Source organism: Amblyomma mixtum, chromosome 8, assembly GCF_055824585.1.
Source record: "Amblyomma mixtum isolate Tamu chromosome 8, ASM5582458v1, whole genome shotgun sequence".
Lineage (NCBI taxonomy): Eukaryota > Metazoa > Arthropoda > Arachnida > Ixodida > Ixodidae > Amblyomma > Amblyomma mixtum.
The window spans coordinates 114,005,413-114,020,511 of record NC_143019.1 but is presented as its reverse complement, the minus strand read 5'-3'; the positions used below and the strand labels follow the sequence as shown (position 1 = coordinate 114,020,511).

Sequence of the window (15,099 nt, the reverse complement as noted above, 5' to 3'; positions counted from 1 at the left end):
TAACTGTTATGCATGACGCATGCGACAAATATGAACTACACTGTGTTCCTGACTTCTAAAGGTGGGTGCAATGCAGGTTAGCCAGTCACGACAGCACATTGTTCACCTGCAGTTATGCCGGGTGCACTCGAAACAGTTTACATGGAGGTCTCTTTTCATTTCAATGTAGGCGAAGTAGGTTTTTTGCAGAAATAATTTTTTCACTAGTCACACATGCTTCGAGGGCTGAGTAACTCAGATGTTCATAATCTTATTACGATGTCGCAGTTTTTGTTTCTACCGCAGAGGCTATTAGACGGCAATTGTTTGAATAGTTTTAGTAAAAACTGTCGAGTACTGAATTCCGGTGCGTGACAGAAAAGCCTAGACTCTTGAAGTTGACCCGGAGCCTTCCACTACGGCGTCCTGATAGCTTGAATACCGTATTTATTCGAATAATGAGCGCACTTTTCCTCCTCGAAAATGTTGTAAATATTATGGGTGGCGAGTTGACTATGCGGGTAAGATAATAAAAAATGTAAGCTGTAAAAGCAAAGATGATATCTGTGCTGTCTGAATAAATACTTGATGCGACACAATTCAAGTTCTAAATAAGAGAAAACGCACTCATCAGCGATGTTTTCAAGCATGTTCAGCAGCTTTTATCTACATAAACGCATGTATACTGCTCGTAGCGTTCCAATGCTGTCCAGAGAAAGCACACCTAGATTTTGTGGTCATCATCAGGAGCAACAGCCTGACTGACTGATTATTTGCTAGAGTAGTGCCAGTGTACGAATCGAGGAACAAATTTGAAGCTCGCAATAAGATACAGACATCTTTACTCAGCAGGGGTTGCAAAGTTCTCGAACATATATAATCGCCAGCCACGCAGATAATAAGCTCGAAACGAAAAACTTTCTTGCTGAGTACCGGTATGACTTTCATAAACATATCTCTACAATAATTCAAATTGTTTCTGTGGTTCACGACTTTGCTTCCCTGATCGATAAACAGTTTCAAATTGATGTTACTTGTTTTAGATTTTCCAAAGCAATTTGGCTGCGCTCCGCGCAGTTTATTGACAGAGTATGCTGGAACGAACAAAATGATTCAAAAATAAACTTTCTCTGTCCGTGGAATCAGGTAGGGGACTTTCGGCTTATTTACGGAAAGAATCAAATATATAGAACTCCCTGAAGCGCTCGTTAAATGAGCAACCATATATCTGCATAACCGCCCGTATTTTGTAGAAATTGAAGAATGAAATCAAATTACAGGTCTTGTCTGAGGTGCTTCAGAGTTTTGTGCTGTTCCTACTACTGTTCCTGATTTATGTAAATGATATTGCAAAAAGCGTGGATGATTACATTTATGTGAAATTGCTTGATAACTGATATTTAATCGGTTAATAGCTATGTGTGTTGCTTAATATTCATCAGTGGAAGCCTTTGTATTTTGGAGACCAGCGTGAGCGTAAAGAGATGCAAATTACCTTAGTAAAATTATCCACGTGACCATGATAACAAAAATGTATCCCCTTAATTTTACTTATTATAAAATATCACGTCATTAACACAACCATTTGAGTTAAATGTCTGGCTTGACGACTGCAAGTAAAAGAAGATTAGGGGGACGCTTAAGCTTTGCTTTGAGGGTACGACGTGATAGGGTCAACGGATATTTGCTACTCTCTTTCTTATGTTGTCACAGTTTCGAATTGCGTACGCTCATTCTAGACCACGCAATACGCTAGACACACAAGATCTCCAATTAACTACGTCTAACGACCATGACTTAATAGTTTAGGGGTAGCATTTCGACTCGAAATCCAAGAGCGATAGGTTAGATTCCCTACTAATTACCACAATTATATATTCAGCTTTCTCAATTTAATTTAGTTTACATGCTTATATGCCATAGTGACATTTCAGACATGCTACGACCTGATAACCACAATTTAACCTGAGTTTTCATCATTTTAATTCCACAGCTGAGCGAGTGGCGTCACAACTCTCTAAAAGAATCCACAATGAGTGTCACAACGTGCTCGACTTTTCTTGTGAACGTCCGCTCTAACGTTGTTACATTAATAATTTGGATTTACATACTTGAAACGAATGCAGGAAGGCTTAAAACAAATGTTCTCTGCGCAGAGAACTGAAAGTTACTCCCTCCAACCTTGAGCTCGAGGCTTATCGCACCTCGTCTTGGCCGGTCCTCTGGTGCGCAGACCCCTGCTATGAGAAAGATGTTAGGGTGGAGTGATCCAGCCTAGTTTATTTTATTATATTACAGGCCTACGTCGTCGGTTTCTCACATGCGGAAGCAGATTGAACTGGAACTGCTCCAAGCAGGACGAGAAATCGCAAAACTGTATTTATTCTTTCATCACAAAAGAGGTTTACAAAGAGAGAAATATTTTCTCGTCAAAGATGGCCCCGTCTGAGTCATTCCAAATATGCCCGTACGTTGCAAGGAACAAAGCGTTTCAAAAAGCGTTCTTTCTATGTGCGATCGAGCAGTGGCCCAGTGCGCCTTCATGTAGTGTTGAACGCGGTGATGTCTCTACGTTTAAGCGCTCAGTAAAGGCGCAACTTGTGTAACCTCATCAGCCTTGGCAGCGCCGCTGCCTGCAGTGTTGGTTAATAATCAAATAACTACGCCTTCCGCATCCCCCCACTTAGCCTTATCGTGCGGCAGCCGCAGCAACCTTATCGCCACTGACTTCCTAATCTCATCCGCTAAACTGACTGACTGCCACTCCGTGCTACGCTTTCCCTCTTTTCGAATCTTGTTCGTTTCCTTTAACGACCATCGGTTGTCTTGCCTTCGCTTGTGCATGCCCTACCCAACTAGGATATAACTAACCCGTGTTTGTTCCCTCAACTTTTCTGCTCTTTTCCTGTCTGGTTATAATGCTCATATTTTCCTGTCCGTAGCCCGCTACGCTGCCCTCACCTTATTTTCGAGGCGTTTCTTTAGCTGCCTAGGTTCCGCCCCATATGTGAGTTCTGGCAAGATACACTGGTCATGCTTTCTTGCTGAAGGATTCTGGTAAGGTGTTATTCATTACCTGAGTGTGCCTGCCAAACACACTCTGTCCCATTCTTATTCTCCAAATTATTTCACTCAAGTGTCCCGGGTCAGCGGTTACTCTCTGCCCAGTGTAGAAATATTCCCTCACAAAATTGCAATGCTTCGCCGCCGATCGAGAACTCTTGTGGCTGTTCGAGGCTACTGAAAGTTAGATTAGATTTCTTCACCATAAGTTCTATACCCATCTTTCTGCTTTTCCTGTCTAGGACTTCTATCGTGGTTTGGGATTGGTACGCTGAGTTACTTGGCAGGGCATTGTCGTTAGGAGGTAGGAGTTTGCTAATCTCCGTCAGCTTTCATCCAAACCTCTTCACAATAACGTCTTCGAAATACCTCCTGTAGATATGCGTTGAATATTACTGGAGAAATAATGTCTTCGTTCCTTACACCCCTCCTGATCACTGCCCCTATGAGGGACTGTGGTGGCTATGCAGCTATATATATATATATATATATATATTCCATTACTTATACATGGGAATTTGATACACCCTGGTTCACGGTGTCTGCACGACTGCTGATGTTTCGACCCAATCAAATGCTTTCTCGGAATCCATGAATGCTCCATTGCCATGAGGTGATGACGCAGTCCGGCAGTAGGGAAGACAGGACAGGCTTGCAAAATTAAGTGTTTAATTGGGCTGACGTGCCCCAACAAAGGGCTCAAAAACTTAGCGGCGGCAGTATCGAAAAACTTGCTCGCCGCTCGTCAAAAAGCAGGATCACCACCGCTCTAGGCCGCGTTCAACTTATAACTGATGGAAAACTTTCTAGCTAAGGCGCGGCAGTCGACTACCGTAATCTTGAATATTGTAGAAACAGTTGCGCCAGCTGCTATCATTGGAGACCAATCTAGTTGAATTTTACGTCTTAAAGTAACGAAACCGCATGCCGGCGACTTTCAGCATCAATAAGCAGTACTGAACTTCGCGCCAATATATTGGGTTTGAATGCATTCCGCGAATTTCGCTATAACCTGCTTGTTGTTGTGAATATAGTCTATTGTCGAGCAGAATTTACAAAAGGTGCTCTTGGAATTTCATTGATTTAAACCGAATACTGCTGTAATGCTATTAGCGATATGCTTAGTAAGTACATTTTAGGCAACGGATACTAAACTGATTGGTTTATGATTTCTGAAGTCCTCGACATCCGCTTTCTCATCGAATACATTAGTTTAGCATCCTTCCAAGCTGACGGTAGGCTCTAGGCCATTAGGCATATGTATGCGAAGGGAAATGTTTTATATCAGAATGCCCCACCATCCTTCACCAGATCTGCTATTACCTGATGCTCACCAGCTGCTTTCCCCCTTTGCACTGCTTGAAATGCTTTCTTTACTTCCTCTCCTGTTGCCGGAGGCATATCAATTTTTCCACACCACTGCCCCCGTCATTAGCGTCCAGATTATTTAGACTTTCCGGCTACTATAGGGTATACCTCTTCTGTCTAAGAATTACTAATCTCCTCTTGGCTGTGTACACGCTATCATCGTTATTTAGAGCGTGCTCCACTCTCTTCATATTTTATATTGTAGTTGTATTTTGTATATATGGGAATCCAAGCTTTCATGATGCGGCGTTTCTGAGACCTCCCGTGTCCTGAGAGAGCTTTTGAGTACTCTAACTAGACGCCCCCTACTTCAGTTGCGCACTTCTTTGTGATATTTGAGGTTTTAAATCATAGCTTGAACACTAAGGTAGTGGCCGTCGAAAAGCGCAATAACTGCTCTGCGACGAATCCTTAATTTCTGTTCTACCCTCTTACCGCTGTTGGATATGCTTCGCTCATACTGATCATACCTGATCATACTGCGGTCACTGCATCTCACTTTGTCCAGCACCTCCATCCTGATAAGAATGCGATGAAAGCCTATTTCCTTTTTCTCGCCATTCATGCTCTTGCACGTCCACTTGCTGTTGTCCCGTTTTCGCGAAAAAATCCCTATAACGAAAGTTCATCACCATCGTCATCACCAGCTTAAATATACTCGCTGCATGACAAAGGCCTCTCCCACATCTCTTCAATTAGCCATGTCTAGTGCCAGCGGCTGCCACGTTTAACACGCAGACTTCCGACTCTCATTAGCGCAGTTTCCTGTTTCCCCCTCCCTGTTACACTTGTCGTCTAGAGCTACGCATAAATCGTCCACAATTCACAGAACTCAGGGCGAGCAGAAGCCGCAGGAAGTTGGTATACTTATGGGTATGGCAGATCAGAGAGAGCAATGCTTTCTGATAAGGCGCTTTGTCTATCGGTTCGTTGGGTTCCACGGGGGACATTTTTACTCCAGTAGGGTGAGGTATAGTACTGTTGACATCTGACGGATATCGCTATGTAGTACTGCGTACTTGTTTCGGTGTTCAAAAAAGGGCACCTGCAGTCATTCATTACCATCATGAAAGAGTGCATTACGCGAGGGAAAAAAAAGGTTGCATTTCTTCAGCTGTAGGTTGTCCTCATTTTGCGAGCATGTTCATTGTGCGAATATATGCGGTAAACCTCCAATAATCGACAAAATTAAATCCGCGCTGGCCCGCGCAATAGAACCGAATATTTTGTCGCGGACCTAGCCTATATTTCTGAAAACGTTATATTCTTGGATTAGGAAGGTCAGGGTATACTGTGGCATGTGTGTTAGTAGCATGGCGCTTTGTTCTGCACGATTCGGATGATATACACTTGTATTTCACTTGATGATATATATTTGTAATTTCACTTGATTCTGATTCACCACATATTTCTGATTGTCGTCATTGTCATCAAAGGTGTAATGCAAATGATATGACGCTGTAGCTGTCGCACATATCTCGGTGGACACTCAAACCGCGCCGGAAGGGAAGGGATAAAGGTGGGAATGAAAGAAGAAAGGAAGAAAGAGGTGTCGCAGTGAAGGTCTCCGGAATAACCTCGACCACCTGAGGACCTTTAGCGCGCACATCGCATAGCACACGGGCGCCTTTTTGCGTTTCGCCTTCATCGAAACGCGTCCGCCGCGGTCCGATTCAAACCCGGTATACTCCGGCTTAGTAGACGACCGCCTTAAACACTGAGGCGCCGCGGCGGGTTACTATAGGGAGCGCCATCGCTATATCACGCCTGCGCCACACACAGGAGTGTAGACTCGTTGGGGACCCGTCGTGGACTAGTCATGGGATCGTCATGGACTCCTGTGGTGTGGTCGCGTGTGGTCTCGCGATGTAGACTCAATGGTGTTAAGGAGCGCCTCTGCGCTATCTTGTACATAACCACTAGTACATAACGTAAACACAAACGTTTCTTCGTTCCTCAGGAAACGCTCAGAGCGTCCCTCCGTGGCAGTGCCTGGGCGCCGAACTCAGTGTTCCTCCAGAACTACACCACAGGACACTTCAAAAAGCCAGCTCCTTTGAAAAACTATAACGCTCTCCTGCACAGGAGTGATCCCTTCACAATGGCCTGCCGCACATAGGAGCCGCAACGGAGGGATGAAGCATAGCTACGCCTAGCCACTGCTCGAAAAATGTGCGGAAGGTTGAGACAGAAGTCTGCAACGCTGCACCCGGTCAGTGTCTACCGCTTAGACTAACCAGGAAGCCATGGTAAAATGTATTTTTCTACGTAGGGAAGCTGACTTTCGGAGTTTCGCATTGTGACTGCTTTATGGCTAAGTGATAGCGGTTCAGCGCTAACACTTAGCGCTTAGTTTCTTACGCTGTAGCACATTCACAGTACGCCCCGGCGATGTCACCGTAATCTCGGAAGAACCATGCATACACAATGTAGACGTCTGCTTCTACGGAACGCACGCACGCAGCCCGCACAAGACATGAGTTTTGTGCACGCGGTGCGAACGTTTAGCATGTCGGTCTTCAGGTAACTTTTTTCTGTACGGTCCGAACAAGCGTACTAGTGATGCACAGTCGACGCAAGAAAGTTCAGATAGATCGCATACTCTAGTTTGTTGTACGCTGCGAGACGATTGTCGTCCAGTATGCAGTCTTCCTTGAACATTTTGCACGTGCACAATTCGCAGTAGCACAGGGCTTGGAAAAGACGCTTGGCACAGACATATTGGTAAAAGCTTGAAGTTTTCAGGGGCGAGAAAAGGACATCCACAATGCCTCGCCAGGCAAGCGAAGTACCGTGTTGTCCGCGCAACTGGTCTCGTACCCAAAGTGCCGAAGCTTTCGGCACAGTATTGTAGACGGCACGGTTCTACGTGCAAGTTGTGTGAGCTCGTTTGGCTGAGAAAACACTCAATCTTAAGCGCGTTTTCAGAAAGGTGGTTGAATAGGAGCGGTTGGCTTGCCATATCAAGGAAACTGAATTGTGCCATTTATCAAATACTCTGATAAGCATTATCTAGCGGGAGTTTAGGGACCTGAATTGAATGCATAAAGGAAAAATGTAAGGACCTGTAGGTGCCTCGCATTTAAAATCCTGTTAATCTCAAATAGACGCATTACGAAGTTATTTGTGTCACCCCAAGTGGTGTGCTGGTGCGGCGGGCAGAACCGCAACACTTTTTTTGAGCTGAGAAGAATTCAAGTTTGGATAATTATTTTTGGGAGTCGGCAGGTATCTACAGTTTTCAGAAGGAGTCTAGGGGTTGGAGAATTTGGAGTTACACAGCGCATGGTATACTGACTGACAGCTCTTGGCATGGGGACAGTCAGGGGTATGAAATGTGAGTCAATCTATGAGCAGAATCAAGAAAGACATAATTGCGCTGAAAAAAACACTCACGAAAAGGCCGATAACGGCAAGAACACTTGCTGGGATCAGGAGAGCGCGTTTCCTTGTCTTTCTCGGCCTTGTCGTGACTGTCTTTTTCAGCGCTATTATTTCTTTCCAAAAAGTTAAGCACCACATAGCCCATCTACATGTTTTGCTGAACTATCTTTCACACATTGAAGAATGGGACTGAAATGAAAAATAAGTTTATAGAGGCATATTCCGTGAATGTCTTAAAATGAAAACATGGAGAAATTTATGGCGCAAAGCACATTCAGCCGTAGAATCTGCGTAATGTATGTTAAATGAATAGCGTTTATTGATGCCGATGTTCCTTAAATAACGGAACCTGTTTTCCGTAAGTTAAACAACAGTCGATTAGTGTGTGGCCGTCTGTGTGCATTAGGTGCGCATTTATACTGCTCCAAGTGCGAACCGACAACGGTTGTCGGAAAGCTCGCCGCATTCTACGTAGTACTATATCAAGCGAATCGGTTGTATTCACATATGCGCACACATGGTATCATCATCAGCAGCAGCCTGACTACACCCACTGCAGGGCAAAGGCCTCTCCCATGTCTCTCCAATTAACCCTGTCCTTTGCTAGTTGCTGCCACTGTACCCCCGCAAACTTCTTAATCTCATCCGCCCACCTAACTTTCTGCCGTCCCCTGCTACGTTTGCTTTCTCTTGGAATTCACTGCGTTACCCTTAAGGACCAGCAGTTATCTTGCCTTCGCATTACATGCCCTGTCCAAGCCCGCTTCTTCCTCTTGATTTCAACTGGGATGTCATTAACCCGCATTTGTGTCCTCACCAACTCTGCCCTCTTCCGATCTCTTAACGTTACACCTATCATTTTCCTTTCCATAGCTCGCTGCTTGTTCCTAACTTAAGCTAAACCCTCTTTGTTAGCCTCCACGTTTCTGCCCCATAGGTGAGTACCGGTAGGATACAGCTGTTATATACTTTTCTCTTCAGGGATATTGGTAAGCTACCATTCATGATCTGAGAGAACCTGCCATACGCGCTCCACCCCATTCTTATTCTTCTAGTTATTTCCCTCTCATGATCCGGATGTCCGGTCACTACCTGCCCTAAGTAGACATATTCTCTTACTACTTCCAGCACCTCGCTACCAATTGCGAACTGCTGTTCCCTTGCAAGGCTATTGAACATTACTTTGGTTTTCTGCATGTTAATTCTTAGCCCCACCGTTCTACTCTGCCTGTCTAGCTGATTGATCATGCTTTGCAGTTCTTGTCATGAGTGGCTTAGCAAGGCAATGTCATCAGCGAATCGCAAATTACTCAGGTATTCTCCATCAACTCTTATCCCCAACTCTTCCCATTCCAGTCCCCGGAATACCTCCTGTAAGCAGGCAGTGAAGAGCATGGGCGAGATCGTGTCTCCCTGCCTGACACCTTTCCGTATTGGAATTTTATTGCTGACTTTATGGAGAACTATAGTAGCTGTGCAATCGTTATAGATCCCTACTGAAAAATCCGGTATGAATTTTAAACCGGAACCGCATACCGGGTTATTGTACAGGATTTGCGATACCGGATTACTGGAATATCCTGTATAAAACAGGAAAGTCCTGTATAATACAGGACTCTCCTGTTTTGTACAGGATACTCCGGTATCGCAAATCCTGTACAATAACCCGGTATGCGGTTCCGGTTTAAAATTCATACCGGAATAAAGGACAGTCCTGTATTAAACAGGCCAGGCCCGTATTATACAGGAGGGCCCTGTATCACAGGACAAAGGCAGAATAAAATGCTTCAAATATATCCCACTTGGACTAAATCTGCCCAAAAACTGGGGCCATAAGTGTACATGCCAAATGCTGAAATATACAGAGCCTCAGAAACTGGTAATCTGCGATTATCAGCAACTCGCATTGCAGTCGATGTGCCATTGTGTTATTTGCTCCCACCTTTTACCAAAGTATTGGTAGCTTGGTGAGTATTATAATGCATCAAAAACTCCAAAAGATGTTTATTTTTTCCGCATGTCTTGAACCAGCTCACTAAGGTAATAATTTAACCCTTTGCGACGATCTACCGGCGCTGGGGTCTCTACAGGGTGCTGGCCAATGAAGTAGTCAAAAGCACCTGCAGAAAAGAAAATATGATTGGTAGTACATAATGCCCCCAGCTTATCATTTAATTGCGCACTGACACACAACATAATGCATTGAGCACTGTGACATGCAACTTACGGCCAATGGCTTGTAGCTTTTCAGGGGTCATTGGCTTTCTGCCCACTGTGGAGGCTTCTGACTTCAGGTTCCAATGGCAAGCTTGCCCTGTAACGCCCCTTTCCAGGAGTTGTGGAGTCGTCCAAAGGCTGCGTCTTTACAGAAACGCGAATCTTTGGGTGCCACCATAACTGCTGCGCACGTTGCCGAAGGAATAAAAATTCCATTCCCGAGGTGGACCTGTATGCAATAACAAATGCATACCCCAGTAGCACAAACGGGGCTCTGAATTGCGGGCCCCCGTGGGCCAAGACAAGCCACAGACAAGCCAGGCGTCTCAAGACGCCAGGCCCTGAGCATTGGCAATACTCAGTATCGTGAATGCACCTCCCGCCTTCCATATTTGAATCAATAATGTATTGAAAATCTGCGTCGTAACATTGTTGGTGTGTAACAGGTTGCTCAGACGATTGCGATGCTTGCGTGGTCATCCTCCATTATTTACGGCACATACCGCAGCATCGATGCGATGCGTGATGTTTGTTCAAGGTCTTGAGCCGCTCCCCCTCAGGACGCTTATCAATGATTGCTCTCGCACGTATACACCATGTGCCTCTAAAGAAATAATACAAACTATAAAACTAATTTTAGTCGTGCTATCATGAAGGACAAGCAATTTCGGTATGTAACTGAAAGAAAATTTTGCGCTATTTCGTCCCTCTACGCTGTGCAGTCTACAAAGTTTTAGTTAAAAAGACACTGAACAGTTAGAACGTTTCTGTTGACGCCGAGCATATAACCGAGACGGAGGCAGTACTTAAAGAACAGAGTGATTTAAAAATGCGTACTTACGTCCTAGCAGCACGACGTCGCCGTCATAAAATCCACCTTCCACCGGTCAAATGTTCACCACCGGCCTCCACCGGTCAAATATTCACCACTCACGTCTTTCGGAGCGAAGTCATTCATCACTGAGACAAGGATGATAGGGTTCCACCATATTTGCACTGGACGTACGCATGAAAGGCGATGTCATCTTTGATCATGGATTGATCAAGGCAACACGAAGAGAGGCGCAAAAAATTGTATAACACAAATTCAACGCCAACGAGCGAGTGCCAGCGTGTTTTCGCAGCTACCTTCATCGCTTGACACTCAACCCAGCCGCAGGAGAGAAGTAAAAACCTGTTCCAAACAAACACAGGAAAGGCGGGGGGGGGGGGGGGGGGGGGGGCACTTTTGCAAAAAGTCACCGCGAAGCGGCCGGGGACAGTGAACAAGCAGAATCGGAGCCTCCTCGCCACTTCATGGAAGTCGCGGGGAGCGTGGTCGGCAGGGCGGCTTAAAATGTTCGGTCGTGGGTTGACAGACACAGAGGAGCCCAAGGGGAAGGAACAAAGCCCGATAGAAAAACCAGGAATGCGCAGGTTTTTTTTTGTTGTGACGGACCCAGGAAAAGCAGAGAAGGCGGTGATGAGAGAAAAAAAAAAGCTTTAAAAAATTTGCGTAAAGACGGGTTACTCGTGTAAGGTTTCTACAGGTGGTTTTTGTTTTTATTTTGTTCTCTCGAGCGCTGTATCTTCTAGCTAGCACGAAGCGTCGCCCTTAAGGGAACACCGCAAGCTGCCGGCTCCGTTGAATTAACCTTTTCTTGTTCGTCGATAGAAATGTTCTGGGCGATTTGTGATTAGCATGCCTTCCTGATAAAGTGAAGGGTGCGGCCGCTCGGGATGGCACTTGGACAAGTTGCGTTATCAATGGGCAATCACTTGACGAAGAAGAAGTGCAAAGAATTCCTGCACGAAAACCAAGAATTTTCTTTCTTCATCGATGCGTCACTACAGACTGCCGCTAGCGAACATTAAAAAAGCTGCTGCAATGAACGCGACAGTAACAAACCTTTTGGAGCCTCTGGCGCAGTCACCGGAGGCTCGCCATGTTTATCAGCCAGTCGTGAAGTTCTGCACTGTGAAATCCAGAGTAATCTGCGCAGGACTTACGAAGGCTGCTGGCGGATATATACTAGCCGTGTGCCCGCACACAGCCGCCCTGACTTTGTCAGGGTGCTGCACGGGAAGCCAATATGGCGGTTGCCCTCAAATCACCAAATCATGCACAAACTGCATGTTTTGCCACTGCGAAGCTCACGCTTAGCCCTTTTCTTTTCCTAGCCCTTTCAACAAAACCGTGTATGTGTTGATTATCGCACTTATGCGCGCGCTGCCCCCTTCCCCCCCTTTCCCCTAAAAAATATCTGCTGGCGTACAACAGTCAATCTGCAGACCAAGCACCAAAACCGCGGCACATATCGCTCTGAATACAGGCTGGTATGTCCGGTTTGAGCTCCGTACCGGACTAGTCTGTCCGGTTTGAGCTCCGTACCGGACTGGTCTGTCCGGTTTGAGCTTCGAACCGGGAATGGACTGTCCGGTATGAGCTCCGTACTGGAGCAGTCTGTCCGGTTTGGGATCGATACCGGACCGGTATGAACCGGTATAGCCATCAAACCGGACGGGTCTCGCCGGTATGAGAGTGATACCGGACCGGTATGAAACCGATATGTTCCGGTAAAATCCGGTTTGCCGCGATACCGGATTTTTCAATAGGGATATCTTCCAATATTTTCACATAGCACTCTTCCACACCCTGATTCCGCATTGCCTGCATGACAGCTGAGGCTTCCACATGGTATAGGTTATGAATAATGTTGGCCTCAAAATGCAACCTTTCAGCAGGCCTGGCGTCATGGCAAGCTTGTCATAATACTTTACCCTGACATGCGGAGAGCTTTCGTTTAAATAACTTGAAAACAGGTCTACAAACTGTCCCGAACATCATCTCAGCTCAGTGTGCGTAAGAGAACTGTAAAGAAATGGACACACTGAAAAGCAATTCCGAACTATACCAATAAAGTAGAAGTCTACTTATCACCTTATCATGCAGCAGCTTCCTCTGTGCAGAGGCAGGATTATTACTCACGGCTCGCTAAGGAAGTCACAGACTCGGAAACCAAGAAGCTCAATTTAAAGCTTGAACAGAAAATATGGGAGCGCGAGCCGCAGAACAAAGAAAAAAATATCTGCCTCTCCCGTAACCGAGAGTAGAGTAAGCATGAAATGTTTACAGGCATAACACGAAGCGTACGCGTAGAGGCAAAAGCGTTTTCCGCACAACTTTGCCTATGTGATACTGGTGCGTCACCATTGTATTGCGTCACACATAATTGATGACGAAGTAATGAAAAATTACTAAATAATAATTAACTGCTAATTAATGACACTTAAGCTTCGCCTTTAGGAGTGGAATGGGACAGCGTGCTGTAGCGCTGCCAGGCAGTCCACGGAACGCCAACACCCGTTCGGCGCGATGCCTTGGCCTTTGAACGAGACGCTTTTTGAGGAAAAGAAATGGCGCAGTAATTCTCTGTCATCTCGGTGGACACCCGAACCGCACCGTACAGGAAGGCAGGAACGCCACCATCCGTTCGGCGCGAAGCTACCGGCGCTTGTATGCCGGTCCTGTAGGAGGGCTTAGAGAGTCTCGTTAAATCTCGTACGATGCCCGGATGCTCTCGTTTCAGTGCCGGGATGAGTGCAATTCAGTTCCCGGATGATGGATCTCGGTCTCGGCGTGACGTCACCACACTGCCGACAATGGGAGCTAAAAGCATTTCATGCTTAAAACTCTGAAGAGGGGCTAGAGAATAGCCTTCGCGATGCGAAAACCAAATGAAAGAGCCCCCTTGCGAATGTAAACACCCAGCTCAGCGAAGAATTGCTCCAAGGAGTAGACAAGTAAAGCAAAAGCACAGCTGGCAACGCAATATCAGATCCCACCTTGATGCTTCAAGCCGTCCCGTTGACGCTCCTGAAAAACTCTGCACAAACAGGCAACTCCGTGCCGTGAAGCTCGAGGCCCACGAAGGCGACCTGCACGCGGTTTTTTATCGCGCGTGTACCTTTCGTGATATGCGTTTTGCTAGTTTCTGCACATTGCTCGCACCACGTTCGCAGCACATTGTTCGCACCACGAGTTATCACCGTCTACAAGTCCTGTCGGATGCGAGCTGCAATACCGATCAGCGCTTCTACGCGGGGGACGACACTGGCCGATTTGTGCACTGAGAATCACGTGTTCAATGACTTGGGCTGTGACTTCAGCTCTTCTCGGCCGTCTGGTTAGATCAAGGTGTAGTAGTCAGAATTAGCAATTAGTAGTGAATTTGTTCGAAACGCATTTACTCAACGACTGTATTGAAAATCGATCAGGCAAACATAGCGACGATGAGAGGCTTGTTTGGACGCTCGCAGCCAATGAATGCGGTGTTCAGTTCGAAGAAACTCCAGCGGTGAAAAATTCTCTAGAAGTGGAATCATGAACACAGGCCAAAACACTATATATATATATATATATATATATATATATATATATATATATATATATATATATATATATATATATATATATATATATACACATATGAGCGAAGACTACCTAATTCTTTCTTTGTTAATACTGATGAGTGCTCGTTGATTCACTTCTAAAATAATTTGTCCTCGCTTGATGGGTTTCTGTCAAGCACTGACAGATGCTTGCCTTAGCTGCGCCCGCCCATCAATGGAAGAAGCTAGCGCACTCGCGTCATCGGGGGACTCCCCAGATGACCCAGAAAGATCTTTGATAAGAAGACCTTCCTGATGTCTCTTACCTGCGCATTCTCCAAGAACCGTCCATCTTCTCGGAAAAGATGGATACACGCCCTGGGCGCCGTAGACACCGGTTCAACTTGAAGAGCCTTCAAAAAGGAAAACGCCCGCATCGTGGTTTGAAAAAGAACTAAATTTCTGTTCTGCTCCTACATAAAACAAACATGAACCATTGTGGTTGCAGTAGGCTATTAACGTAGATGGCTGTTCAATAACTGCTCCGATCGAATAGATGTCTGGAATTTCCGGTCTTCAGCACCCCTGTGTTTTCCGCATACAAAAATAGGTCCGCCATCACATGAGCGTTGCTAAAAAAAGACACAAAGTATTTCCCTGCGATCTGGCGCGAAAATAGGCCGTCGGGAGTCCTCGGTACTGTGCACGAAAGTGGCA

At 45.7% G+C, this 15,099-nt stretch overlaps 1 protein-coding gene across 1 annotated transcript in view; it reads right to left on the bottom strand.

Moving 5' to 3' along the window:
- The window catches only part of LOC149334005 (cytochrome P450 2J1-like), a 42,229-nt gene extending 27,365 nt beyond the window's left edge, over nucleotides 1–14,864 (bottom strand). Inside the window, exon 1 of the mRNA XM_089557837.1 lies at nucleotides 14,709–14,864. Within this exon, the coding sequence (XP_089413963.1) occupies nucleotides 14,709–14,819 (111 nt within the window). The 5' untranslated portion in view covers nucleotides 14,820–14,864. The remainder of the gene's footprint in view (nucleotides 1–14,708) is intronic.
- Between the last annotated feature and the right edge of the window lie 235 nt (nucleotides 14,865–15,099).